General features: G+C 39.1%; 1 protein-coding gene across 1 annotated transcript; it reads left to right on the top strand.

Annotated features, from left to right (window-relative positions):
* Positions 1 to 3486: 3486 nt before the first annotated feature.
* LOC137299104 (cytochrome P450 3A13-like) lies at positions 3487 to 13335 on the top strand. Its single transcript, XM_067831604.1, has 14 exons — positions 3487 to 3594; positions 3912 to 3999; positions 4249 to 4301; positions 5319 to 5415; positions 5609 to 5725; positions 7005 to 7093; positions 7461 to 7612; positions 8187 to 8323; positions 9057 to 9171; positions 9550 to 9707; positions 10050 to 10138; positions 10553 to 10690; positions 11121 to 11271; positions 12146 to 13335. Exons 1-14 carry the CDS (start codon positions 3521 to 3523, stop codon positions 12221 to 12223), a joined length of 1536 nt encoding a protein of 511 aa, XP_067687705.1. The 5' UTR covers positions 3487 to 3520; the 3' UTR covers positions 12224 to 13335.
* Positions 13336 to 14481: the final 1146 nt, after the last annotated feature.

Raw genomic sequence — 14481 nt, 5'->3', positions numbered from 1 at the left:
TTCATCATGTTACTTAAACCAAATAAAATACAAAACCTAAATTAACCATACACATTAACCTTTCACCCATCACTTCCTACACGAAAACATAATTTATAGGTTTTTATAAAATTAGCGTTAATCCAAACATCCATAACCTCCATAAAATATTTGAGTGGTTCTTTTTGTTTTGTTTTAAATCGATGTATACGCATTGCACCACCCTGTTAACCTTAGGATTGCATTTGCAGTCAAAAGTGAAAGGTTTCAGGCAATGTATAAAACACTGTTATCGAGTCTTGTTATGTCACTGGAGGTGACACATTTTAGCTGCCATAAGATTGCCAGTTGCTCAACATAACTGGCGCAGAATTAATTGGTAGATGGAGGCCGCAGCTAGTTTTCATTGATACACCCACAGCTATTTCCCCCTTACACCCAACTGAAGATTTTTTTTTCTGAGGATAACCCACCAGATATTCTGTTTCAATCACATTCTATGTATAAGTAGTTTCAGTACCGTTCACGCAGTCCAGACTCATCGTTAGTGTTGGCCACGATGTTGAGGTGACATACTGAAAGCCTTGTACCTGCATTAGAGACATTATTCCCAATATACATGATCCACATAAGATCCTTTGTCTCCACGTGCCGACAGCAGCAGTGATGAGGAACACCAGCCTAACCAAAGACCCACGAAGGCTGTTGTCCCACTTCAAATCGACAGAACAGGAACGTCCGTTACACCTGACGACACATAGACGATAGGCGTTGTTTGTGAACGGATAGGTCATGGATTGTACTACCCTTGACGATAGGTTCCTCTGGGCTGTCGTTCACCTCCATGATGCACGAGAACTTTTTTCCCCTCTTTAACAATAGATTCTACGGAGCGTTTGGCGAAAGAGAGGCCAATATCATATGTTCTCTTTATGTGGAATAAGATTTCAAAATGAAGATCGCACAAATAAGCCGATGGCACTGAGTACAGAAGTTATGTAATCCAATAGTTTACACTTCATGTTTTGTAGCATGGAACAAATACATCATCCAAAGTGAGTGGGATTGTAAGTCAATATTACAGTCATATCGTGACTAAAACTAGTTCAAAATTCATGATATACATATATGATTTATAAAGCCCTGTCAACGAAGGACAGTAAATAGCCAGTCATCACCGATTTGATATAGTTAGATAGAAGCAAAATAAAACCACATGCTAATAATGAACTATGCGAGATACAACGTGTAAATGATTGTCGATTATATTCTACGATTAAAAACGATGGTAAATATGATTAAAGTGAGCGGAGTTGTGACACCAGTTCCCTGAATTATCTTATTTGCCGAATTAAGAGTCATAAAGTTATTAACCGATTATACGTAAACATACCGGTGCTCATTGCTGTAAGCGTATGGAAAACATCCAAGAGTAGACAAGGGAAGAATTAAGTGGGAAGGCCGGTGCTCAACAACCTAAAGTATGTGAACATACATTGCTTCTTGACTATTGTATGGTGTATCTTCCTTCAGACAAACAGTACATGTTGTTTCAGCATTCAATATTCAGTTGACCTTTCACAGGCAGGCACTGCAAAGTAAAGACCTCTATGGAGGAAAACACGTTCTAGAAGAATGCCGAGCCATGAGCAACATGAACATAAATAGTGAGTGTAAACTTTGAAGAAAATGTCACTTTGTGCGTCAAGTGAGCTAGATAGATAAAGTCACATACATTTTGTTGACGAGGATCCATCACGTCAGTCTTCAGGTGACAAGAGAAAAGAACATGCCCATGAAGAAGAAAGGATTAATACACTATTTGTGCACCTACAGACTGGGGCAGACCAGTTGCAACACGTCCCATGGCAATGTTAGAAACATACAGCTTTAGTATTATCTCTTCCAGGCGTACGAGGAACATGACAAAACTTTGACTGACATTCTATTTTACTGCACATGAATGTCAGAGCTTGCACGTCAGTTTTGCTGTTTGTTCCTGTTCCCTACAGCCACATGCGATTCGCTGTATAAAGTTGCGTTTAGAAAAGGTTGCTTTCGTGCATTATACAAGTTATTGATTACGTGAGAAACATCGTCAAATCAAATCCATTGGTTTTGAATAGTTTATGAACACAGAAGAAAATCGACATTTCTTTCCTTCGTACGCTTCGTATAGTTTGTATATTCTCGGTGGAGCACTGACAGGTGATGTCTCAAAAGCCGCATTTGAAATGAATAGTACACTAAGTACACTGATCTGAATTTACAGTCAGTGACACCAACTCACGAACGTGTTCTCTCAGAAGCTGACTTTGTACAAGATGAGAAATAAAGTTAAACTTACATGCCATAACTATATAATGATACATCTCTGTATGCTTTACTTTCGGTAAACGTGCAAACTACTTTGTATCTTATTGTTTAATAAAAAAACTGGGTCATAAATAGATTATGACAGGCGATAACCAACATATTCATGGTGCGATCCTGGTGTGTTCAAGTCCAGATCATGTACTGACAGCCATTCAGAGTCGCCAGTGCATCACACTCCTAAGTTTACCTTATACACGTTTGCTCTTGAATAGTGAGTAAACTGTACATACTTTTTGAACTTTGTGTCCATTAATAATGAGGACAGCATTGCCCGATAACCTGTTTACTGCACCCATTGCCGTGTAGCCTGTTGCTGTTTGACACTGCTGTAAAGCTGCCACATGTGTGTGTTATCTATGGATCACGTGCGTGGTGCGTAGAGAACATATTATGACGGGTAGATGTGCACTCTTAAGCTCTCTCGCTCAAAATACATGCCTATTTTCAGAGGGCAAGGGGGCACACTGCGTGCATGGTTTTCGAGTTAACTGATATCTCATAGCGTGTGACATTCTTGACCATGAATGTGGTTTAGAATACAAGGGTGGAGAGGTTCTAAATCTTTTGTAAACGTTCTGACTCGATTCTTATCGGGTGTATTTCTCACATAATGAGGATTCTTTTAGTCTTTTACAACTGTTATACGGCCTGTTTTCCAAAAATCAAACTAACAACCCACCAGTTGTTACAATGTTTCGCAGACATATGTGTTCAGTATATGTGTTCAGTATAATCATGATGTTTATATTAGAATATTGGTCCTATGTCGGAAACAAATTCGACATTGTTTTTGCGTGATTTAAATAGTCATTGCAGTGGCCATAAAATATAGGCAACAGTGTTGTTAAAATCTGTTGGTTTTCAATAACATGACTCACGTACATCTAGAGGTGTTCGCTGCTTGCGACACACGGGTGTTTATGCGCATGGTTATGATGTTTACAGGCTGAGTTAAAAATGACCCACAAAACGAACCAGTTTGAGACCTTTGTATGACCTCAGGGACTGAGCTACTAGTAATTCGTATATTCACAACCAGCGCACCTCACACGGAACAGTCGCACGGAGCTTGACGTTGGAGCTGTTTGTTGTATAGGGGCTCCTATACAGCATCTGTTGTATGTTTGACAGCTCGGCGAAATAAGAAAAGCCCCATCCCATCAGCATGGAGATCTTGGGCCTTGTTGACATCCCGTTGTATGTCCTTATAGCCCTGGCGGTGGCTGCACTGATCTGTATGTGAGTAGACAATGCATGTATTACTTTAGGCAAACCACTTAACCTGGCACTTGATGTATACTACGAATAGAGAACGAACTGAAACACAAGAAATATAATGACAGTGTTTACTCTTAACTGATAGGGATCATCTACGTATAGGTAGAATTAGCATCCACATTGATTTATTTATGGAAATGCTGGTCAGTTTTAGTTTGTATGACATGTGAATGTGCCTTGAATCGTAGACACAACTGCTCACCTTGAACGACGTTTCCAATCACTCAAGATGTTTTCAGAAGTTGGCCTCGTGCAATACAATGATGCATATTTTTCAGACATGGAACCTGGAACTTCAATTACTTCAAGAAACAGGGCATCCCTGGACCAACACCCTACCCTCTTTTGGGAAACAGTATCTCATTTGTAGGTTCAGTTACTTATGTGCCACGTGTCATTACTGAGTGAGTGAGTTTAGTGAGTTGTAGGTTCAGTTATTGTTTGCCACCGGATTGATTTATTATGAATACCATATCCAGCCCTTTTACAAAGTACAAAAAGCAAAAACATATCATTGTCTCTTATTATTAACATCTAAACTGTTGATGTTACACCATGACGGACTGCATCTCATTGCCCCCTTTTATCTGAATTCCCTATTTTATCTATTTACAGTTTTTCTTCCACAAATTCAAGGAATGGAATCGAAAGTACGGAAGTGTATACGGGTAGGTGCACCTTACTTGACTTATTGGGTGATCTGGACAGCAGAATTAGCATACTGTTCCAGGACAATCGGTAATAATGCTCGAAGCTACTAGTTTGGTAATGCAGAAATCCCAGTTGATTTTTCAGTATTTTAGAAAGATGCTAACATGTTGGTTAAATGTAAGATGTCACCTCGACATAATGCCGACCTCAGACGCTTACATGTGGGTAAAACTTCACGATCACGTGCACAGTGCTTACAAGCTACTAATTACAACCAGGATGCATCAGGAATGCACACACCCAAAATAGGACCTCTATTCACTCGTTGTTTTGTCTCTGAGATCAGGTAGTGTACAAGCATTATGTGGCTATATGCTGTTGTTTACACAATGTGTTGCCTGTATTTAACTTGATATAATGAAGGTTTAAATCTGTAAGTAAGACTTAATTATGTATTTCAAGACAAAATTAAAATTTGTACTTAAGATTTACTTTGATGTGTGCAGACTTGATGTCGTCGCCATATGCCTGAAATAATGTCAATTCAACGCCACATTCTAACTCACTCACTCTCTCACATAGTCTAGTAGGCGTCTGCTGAATTTGGTCTGTCTCTATAGCAACGTTACATTTACAAGGAAATGCATCTGAAGTTTTATGATTTAGTCTCATCCACTTATGTTATCAGTTACCTAGTGGTGAAGGTAGATAGATGTCTTTCCACCCTCACTACCAGTTGGGATTCTGCGGTGAAATTTGTCTCCCTGGCATACTCCGGTTTATTAAAATAGATCGAATATTCTAGCTTAGTGCCATGGCAGATAGTGTGACATGTTGCATGACAACTGTTGCACACCACTCTCTCCCTCAGTCAAGATGTTACTGTCATAGAAGCCCGCTTACCCTTGAAGCTGTGACTTTTGCAATAGCAAAGAGTTATCCAGGATATTCAGTAAAAGCAAAACTCCCTGTAAAACACCATTTTAAATGTAACATTATGTTTTCTCATAATGTGTTGCTGTTTGGCCTTGAAGGATTTTCACGGGGAGAACGCCAGCCTATGTGATATCAGATTTGGACATTCTGAAGGATGTGTTTGTCAAGAGCTTCAACACTTTCAGAAACCGGATGGTAAACAATGCTTTCAAGTATCTTACCCATGAAATTGTTGCAAAGGCATTTGTGTTATTAGTGTCAAGCACAAGTATCACAAAACATATTTAAAAATTCTCTCTCTGAATTTAAACAGGTATTCAAACCCACTATGATGCCGGGACTAATATAAGTGAGTGTTACATACATATGCTGTTTAATATATTTCCAGAAATTGGCATTCGTGCCCTTCCCATTCAATCTGGGTGTTGTTTTCTTAGAAGATGAGCACTGGCGGAGAGTACGACATATCATAACACCGAGCTTCAGTAGTGGGAAACTGAGGAAGGTGAGACATTTTAGTTATGACTGTAGGGTAAATACAATACGTTGAGATTACAAAATGTCCCAACACCTTTCGCTTGCTATGCGAGGATGTCTAATGTCAAATTTCACACTCAGCATGCTCAGAAGTGTTTCTGTACTAACGCCTGACTCTATGTTTCCCTGAGGCCTGACCATTGGCTGTATGACAGACCGAACAAATATTGTCACGGACCTGATGCAGATCTGGTCTTTTGTTCAAAGGTGTAAAAACTTCACATTTCATATTTGTAAGTAAAGTGTGAATTGACTGTGTTTAGGTATCATAATACACAGTACCGACTCATGAAAAAGGTTCAACACAGTACATTTATGTAAATCCAAACACCGTGCTAAAACACGTTGTTCACGTGCCACTGGTCACATGATCTTACCATTGCACTATTCTGGATAGCCAGTACTTATGCCTCGCCTCGCCATGTGCAGCGTGTACATACCACTGGCATGATGGAAGCTGGAATGTCAGTAAAAAGTGAAGTTGCAAGGACAATGAGGCGCAGCCGGCAGACTATTTCTGATTTTCGGCATTACTTAATGCTGCAGGTTACCACTACTAGGTGCTAGCCCCTAAACGTATTCCATTCGTGCTAGCACATGATCGAAGTCTGCACTTTCATCACGACCTCAGCCATCTTGACAAGGCATCACCTGCAACAAACAGGAATCAACGTTCTTACCGGGACGTCAAATCTGACCTCAATCCAATCACGCACACATGGGATGCTCATCGAAGAGGACTGAGCATCCTCAGGAACAAAACCCCAGAATTTTGCTGGATTTTGGTGCAACTTGGTGCAGGAACGATGGCGCCATCTCCCCAATAATGTGTTTGCACGCATCAGACAGTCTATGAGGAGACGTTGCTTGACGGTTGTGAATACACGGGGTGGTCATACACACTACTGAACGTTTAACACATCAGATTTAAATTTTTGTGACTCGACACTTTGATCATGCCTTTTAGTGATAAATTCTGTAACGAAATGGAACCGATTTTTGGCATTGCGATTATTCTCAGTTCATCCCATCGACCTTTATAAACACATGATAAGCTCTATACCAGTTTCTTATGTGCTTTCTTTTGTATATGATATAAGGTATGATTATCAAGTTTGTTGTTAGACTTGGTATATTTCATATTCGTAATGCTGTGTTTGTCTGATTTGATACGTTCTTCATATCTTGCGGTCATACAATATTACTGCCAGTATGTTGGTATATGGGTCATTACTTTGGCTTAACAGATGTGCGATGCCATCAACGATTGCGCAAGGACACTCACAACTAACTTTTCTAAAGCCATTGGCAAAAAGGAAGGGGTGATCATGAAAAAGTAAGTACCGTGTTAACATATATTAAACTGTTCTTCATGTTCGATCAAATGAGAAGAAATGCTTTTTTTGCTGAAGCATTGCAATTTCAAGTACATCTGCTTTTTATTATTGCAAGCTGTTTACTATGGATATTTTGTTTCTCCCTTAATGCAAACACCTGTACAAACGCCTAAAGCAGTAAATTTTCATCATAGAACTAAGTACGTCATTTCATGACTGTGATTGCAACAGTTATTAAACTAAAAGTGCTTGTTGCAGAACATGGGGTTGGCGAATTATGCTGTAACATGTTGCTGTCCGCCATTGTATTTCTCTCGTTCAAACAAAACAAAACCCCCATAAATGTATTGGAATGTTATTTTTCAGTTACTTTGGAGCTTACACTATGGACGTGATTTCAAGGACTGCCTTTGGTATACAAGTCGATTCTCAGAACGATTTCAACAATGAATTTGTCTCTAATGCTAAGTTGATGTTTACACAATCAAAGCCAAGGAGACTACTTCCAATGATAGCACGTAGGTAACAGTGTTACGTCTAACAGTCATGTCGCTTCCTTCAACAACCTTGTCATAAATTCTACTGTTGGAATTTTGGGCACGAGGCAAATATGTTTGGTTTTAACGGGAAGGTATATTATTTGCATGAACAACGATTTGTATCTGGAGGCTATGGGGCTTTGTATCGATAACAACATTTATTTTCATCATGATGCTATGGTCTTTGTATCTGTAACTCGTGTTTCTAACACGAGCGTGTAGTATGTGCACTTATATAGATATCATTTTTCTACACGAAGGTAAAGCATATGCGCTTACATCACGGTCTGTTTTCATGGGGTATGCACTAATAAGATTATTTGTCTTTAACCCGTGGGGAGTAGATATGCACCAATAACGATTTCTATCGTTAACACAAGAAAATGGTTGGGCGTTTGATACCGTTATAAGTGACGTAGCAAACATCCAGAAGACTATCGGTGGTCTGATAGCGCTCAGCCGTCCATCCCACACTAAACTAGCACGACGGTAGTGATATTGTTCCAAGCCCACAATCATTGAAACAGAATTCATTCGTTTTCATCCGTTGCAGGCTTCTGTCCACCTCTAGTGTGGGTTATCCGGAAAATCGGAGTTGGAATATTTCCAAACAGAGTAATGCACTTTTTTCAAGCAAACATCTTGGAAATGATCAAACAACGACAGAACGAATCAAAGGAAAATCGAGAGGTTAGTGATAACTTTGGAATGCTGGCTCTTTGTTGTGGTCTAGTTCTCATGATGTGTTTGAAATATATATTGAAATAGGAATAGTGTGAAAATAGGTTAGTGGCATTGGTGTCTTGAACCTAGACATTTCTCATATAACATTTATAGAGGAAAGTTATGTCTTTTTTTTGTGACATGTAAGTCATGTTTAGCTAAATTAGTGAGTCATTCATTTGCCCATCTTGTAAGTTGATCATCTATATCGGTAAAACAAAGTTTAAACTCTGCGTTAGATATATGTAAATAGAACAGATAACTAAGTACACTGGATCTAGATAAACCAGCAACATAATCTTTGAAAAGACAACTTCCATGATGTTGCGATATACTACTAGATAGATAGATAGATAGATAGATAGATAGATAGATAGATAGATAGATAGATAGATAGATACTAAATCAACCAATATTTATGAAGATAATATATATGTATGTATATTGATGTCAACGTTCTAATAGTAGGTCATGATTGTCAAGTGATTCTATTCCACAGTCTGATTGTCTCGTCGGGGTATCGCCTCATGGTATCATTCAGTCTTAATAAAACATATATTCAATTTATATGCAATCAACACAGTCAGAAAGCATATGGTATTTACAGCATTCTCCATTAATTCAACATATATTAGATCTATCAACATCAATGTTAAGAATGTTTATAAGATATACTCATGAAAGGAGATTGTATTTTCAGCAGAGAGTCGACTTCCTGCAAATCTTGGTGGACTCTGAAATAACGGACGATGCTGCAGAACAAGAAAACGGTCATACAGCCAATGGTCAGGCCTCAGGGAAACATACAGTCAGGCGTAAGTACAGAAACACTTCTGAGCATGCTGAGTGTGAACTTATGGTGGGTAGTGAATTTGTACATTGCATATCATAATGCATCGACAACGAGATCTAGACACGCCTGACCCACTGGCTGGGTCTCCATTATACCGGTTACGGCACAGAGCAAGACGTTCAGTGTCTACTAAAAACTATGTGAGTACACTTCTGAGTATGCTGAGTGTGAACGTGACTTTAGACAGTGTATCAGGTGGAGGGAAGTGACGTAGTATATTGCACATCATCATAAACGGACTAGATTGTTCACTGGCTGGTTATACCTGTAATTGAGAGAAGCGTTCAGTGTCTGATAGAAAACTCTGTGTGCACATCCCACCTTAAGATTACATTTACAGGTCTAACAACGGATGAAATAGTTGCCCAAGGGATACTGTTCTTCATTGCCGGATACGAAACAACGGCTTCCACGTTGACCTTTGCATCGTACAATCTCGCCATGAACCCTGATACACAGGAGAAAGCTTATAATGAAATCAAAGAAATGCTTGGAAATGTCAGTAGGAACCATATGATACAACTAGCAAACACATTTTAAAGCATTATTGTCACTGTCAAAGAAAATGACAATTGTAAATAAGATATGAAAGTGGATATTTCTCCTGATGTAGTTAGAATTATTATCGTCACAAGAATTTGACAATTAGAGCTTATTCGTGTACCTTTTGTAAGTCAATGTGGGATCTATAATCGTCTCGTCTCGCGGTACATTGAGGAAACAACACGATGATTGGTATACATGTTCAGACACAGAAACTCCAATGTTAAATATGTTTTGGCGAATCTCTGACATAAGGTAACAGTCAGCATCAGACATAGTCTTTTTTCTCTGTCCTAGGAAGAACCAAGCTACGACAACATAGGGAAACTGAAGTATCTGGACAACGTCATCACTGAGACGCTCAGACTGTACCCTCCAGTTGTTGCGTAAGTTCAAAAAACAAATAAAAAAATTAAGCCCAGTGGCGGTATGTGCCATTTGTGTTCGATATGAATACCAGACACAATTGAGGGAGATGTGTTGAAAATAGCTACAAGTGTGTCATTGTATGTTAGATCTTCAAAAACATATCTAAAAAGGAACCAAACAAAATTTCAGAACCTGATCACATGCATGTCGACATCAAATCCTCGACATGTGCCTCTGTTTACCCTGTATTCCTCTACAGTACAATAAAGCGTTTTTCCACGCTATTCTCGGTATATATTAGACACAAGATGGAGTACTGTTTTGGAGGGAGTGTCCCTGGTCACGGCCATAATCGTCAAATGGAAAAAAACAACTGTAAATAGGATGAATTTCACATTAAAACAATCTTCAGAATTTTTTGCGTGTTTCAGATTGCACCGCAGAGCTTCTGAGAATATTCAGATCAAAGGCATGACAATCTATGAGGGTCAAACTGTCTTCGTGCCTGCATTTGCAATACAGAGGGACCCTAAGCTCTTCAAGGATCCAGATTCCTTCAAACCTGAAAGGTAATGCATCCCATCAAAGGAATTTAATGGTTCTGCTTTCGCAACTTCACGTAAAGACCAGGCAGGTGCTTCGTGTGGCATGACATATATTTGCATGTACACACACTGATGCTGTTCACAGTCTGTGTCATATCTTCAAAAGACCCTTTTACAGCTCTGATTGCCTCAGCACATGCCCTTTCTGAGTTCTGTGGCTTCAACAGACCTCTTTTCCATTTTACTCAGCAGATCCCCTCTCTTAGTGATATGTTTTGCTTCAAGACTAAGATTGAAACACTGAATGCCAAACTTCATTTTCCTGAATCTGTCAGCAAAATGGATGTCGTTAACATAAAAATATTAAAATCGGGCATTTTCATCTTCACTCCGATTGTCTGAAGATGTATAACCAATACAGACCACAAACATTGTATTTGCTGTGATTTTTCAGACATGATGAAAAATCCAACCCATTGTCCTTCTTGGCGTTCGGATACGGTCCAAGAAACTGTATTGGGATGCGTCTGGCTCTGGTTGAGGCCAAAATAGCCCTGGTGCATGTTCTGAGAGCTGTGAAGTTTGAACGTATGCCGGACACACAGGTATACTGCATGTTTGTATTCATCATCACCATCGTCATCATATCTATCGCCACCTCACCGTTTTTCATCTGCGTGATTGTCATCATGAGATTCAAAACTCCGAAGGCAAGCAGATATATCGCGTCTGATCTCAGACATATGGAATCTGTTTCGATTAATAGTCGAGGCTGATTATTCTCTGGTGTTTCATACTTTTAAACATACTCGGTTCTCACTCGATATTACAACTGTTGGATGTTTTAGACAAATAAATATATCCACACTCCAACATTCTGTGATGTCAGACATTGTAGTTGCAATCTAATGGCATTGGGGATTACAAATGGTTGAAGGTGTTCACAAGTATATCTACACGCAAACCACTTTAGGTGAAACTTTGTACACTTAATGGTGATCTTATTCCTTCTTTAAAAATATTTTCGGAGGGAGCTCTTACGTACAGTGACACTAAAATCCTTTCAAATTGTACTACAGAGATTAAGTTCCAAACTCAAAGAATCTTTTTATCAGTGTGGGGCGATTTGTGTCCTTTCTTTACATATTATTTTATATATGATTGTTGAATTTCAAGTTTCATTAATATTTTATTATATTTTGTGTTCTGTCAGAAGGGTAAATCCTGCAACTTAGTCCTTTCATCGCGATGTACGTACGTAGTCTATTCATGACGATGTGTGCACCTTGTCTGATTATCAAAATGGCCTTACCTACTCCAGTGTCATGTTGTCCTATTCATAGCATGTTATACGCTTTTGTGGCGCAGTCATAACATTAAGTAATCAATGACGTTCAGCATAATAGACTTTCTTCAAATTTTCGTGACTAGATAATTATATGATCAACAGAACTATATACATAATTCCTTTGTTTACAGGACGTGTTGACGTTTAGCGATGCTAACATTCTTCAAACAGAAAAGGACATCAAGCTGAAAGTATCTCCAAGATGCTGAGTAACAGGAAGATGCACCTGCAGCCTCGTTATGATAGGATCAAAGAGAGGAAAACTATTGTACTATATTGTCTCATGATTCAGTCGATAACTGTGGTGAATTGACTCACTTTCTTTTGTGCCAGTAACCTAACACATAATCGCCTGGAAACTGCATCACTTTTGCTTTCCGCTCAGCGTATGTTTATGACAGGTGCCACCATTTCGTAAGGTACGGCTCACCTTTTCGAGAACACCTGGAACACCTGATATGATCACTATTTCAAGTCATTCATAAACTCATGCTGTGCATCGCATCCTATAGTATAGTCAATGGAATGTCTGGTCCACATGTGATATGTTTGCAAACAACAGCTGTAATACTCTGTAGACGATACATACTCATGACTCAGTCACATTTACACAGTAGAGTCTGCTTTTAGCGCGGATTTCTTATGGATAGGGAAAGGCTTTTGTCGTTTCTATTTACAGAATTCAATCCCGTTTCCTCGCTCGTTTATATTTTTTCGCGAAATGTAAAATGATTATGAGTGGTCAGTCATTCTGTTTCCGTAATTTCTTCTTGTCTTTTTTCTTCTTCTTTATATTTTTTCTACATCAATTTGGCTGTCAATGATTGTAGTATTGAAGAACGAATCAATTTTTGGAGCAGTGGGTTGAGAGAAACAGGCCGACAGATGGACAGACAGAGAATGGGTTGTTCCATACGATCTGTCTTCATTTGAATGTCATGTACCTTGTTGTATGTATTGTATGCATGATATATATTGTGTTGGGTCGGTTGAAGTGATCGAATTTGGGCTGAACATTAAGGGTATATTTGTTACAAGCAATATGTATACTCATACGGACGTGCGTGTGACACTCTACTCCACTCCTGTATCTGTTTTTAACGAACCACGTGTTATCGAAAACTGCCATCGTATAACAACAATAACTGATGTGTAAAGTATTTTATAAAGAGTATCATGTCAGTCCTCAGCCAGACTACGAACCACATTGTGCTTTGAAAAAATGAAAGTGTTGTTTACCTTTATGCTCAAATATTATTCAGCTATATTACAAATCAAATCATATCTTCACAGACAATGTAATAAACGTGAAATCCTGCACGATCTAGTGTCAGTGTCCTGTACGTCATACAAGGTAAAGAAGAAGAAGGTCATTGCAGTTTTGCCTCCGGGCCACATACAGAATATTTAATATATATACTGAATGTTAGTGGTACATTTAAAATGGGGTTGGTGAACCTATTTGTCGTACATGTAACTAAATGTGCTATTGTGTTAATAAACTCGATTTTGGGTTTAGTAGAGATTTGCAATGAAGGTGGAAATTGATTTGTTGCTCTATTTCACCATGTCAATTTCAAAGGAACAACGAATGTATTGAAAAAGGACTCAACTGCTCATCTCAGCATGCACTGATTTATTGGATTGAGTTTGTTGTTCAACAAGTCAGTAGAGTCGATCTTCGCTTTGTTTAGTTGAGGTGGCCGTTACAGAAAATCTCACTGTCACATGTGTATTTTTATTATTTTTTTTCCAATTTTCATCACCACAGCACTATTCAAAGCTGGTGATGAAAACTGGAAAATATTAAAGGAACGCGTGAATTTTCCTGTGATCCTCCTTTTCTTTCTCTCGGTATATATCTATTTTAGATATGATCACTCACGTAGGTCTAGTGTGGTGAGCGCAAATGATTGTGAAAGCGAACTAGTTTCTGCCCTTTCCCACTGTGACTGAGGCGTTAGCGACACGCATACTGTCACTTGCTCTGCACAAGGAACACTCGTGGATAACCAGCGGTTCAGCTATTCTGTGCTTTGGCAGCTTGGCAAAATAGGAAAAGCCCCGCAATATATCTACCATCCCATCAGCATGGAGATCTTGGGCCTTGTTGACATCCCGTTGTGTGTCCTGCTAGCCCTGGCGGTGGCTATGCTGGTCTATATGTGAGTAAACAATACACGTATTACAATACACGTTGTTGCGTGCGTTGTAATCAAAGCAATCGTCAATACGAGTCTCTTATTCATGATTCGAGTTAACTGATATGAACCGTTCATGGAGGCACAGAAGTGAACGCGTGTGTGTAAACTAGGTATGTTTAGAGCTAGGATTTTCTACCGCCATGATTAGTACTTGAGTTATATTACGATTGAGCCGATGGAAGTCTCTCAAAACAGCGGTGACAAATGGTCTTCTTGGTCGAATCCCTTCTTCACGCAATCGATTACAGGAAGTTTGGTCAGGA

This window comes from Haliotis asinina, chromosome 10 (genome assembly GCF_037392515.1).
Source record: "Haliotis asinina isolate JCU_RB_2024 chromosome 10, JCU_Hal_asi_v2, whole genome shotgun sequence".
Lineage (NCBI taxonomy): Eukaryota > Metazoa > Mollusca > Gastropoda > Lepetellida > Haliotidae > Haliotis > Haliotis asinina.
The sequence above is the reverse complement of the archived record's forward strand: the minus strand, read 5'-3'. Positions and strand labels throughout refer to the sequence as shown.

Bases quoted from the DNA above. Each gene is read 5' to 3' on its own strand.
- LOC137299104 (XM_067831604.1), top strand. From the start codon at position 3,521: ATGGAGATCTTGGGCCTTGTTGACATCCCGTTGTATGTCCTTATAGCC. The intron at 5,726-7,004 runs GTGAGACATTTT...TTGGCTTAACAG, and splicing joins GTAGTGGGAAACTGAGGAAG to ATGTGCGATGCCATCAACGA. The intron at 7,613-8,186 runs GTAGGTAACAGT...CATCCGTTGCAG, and splicing joins ACTACTTCCAATGATAGCAC to GCTTCTGTCCACCTCTAGTG.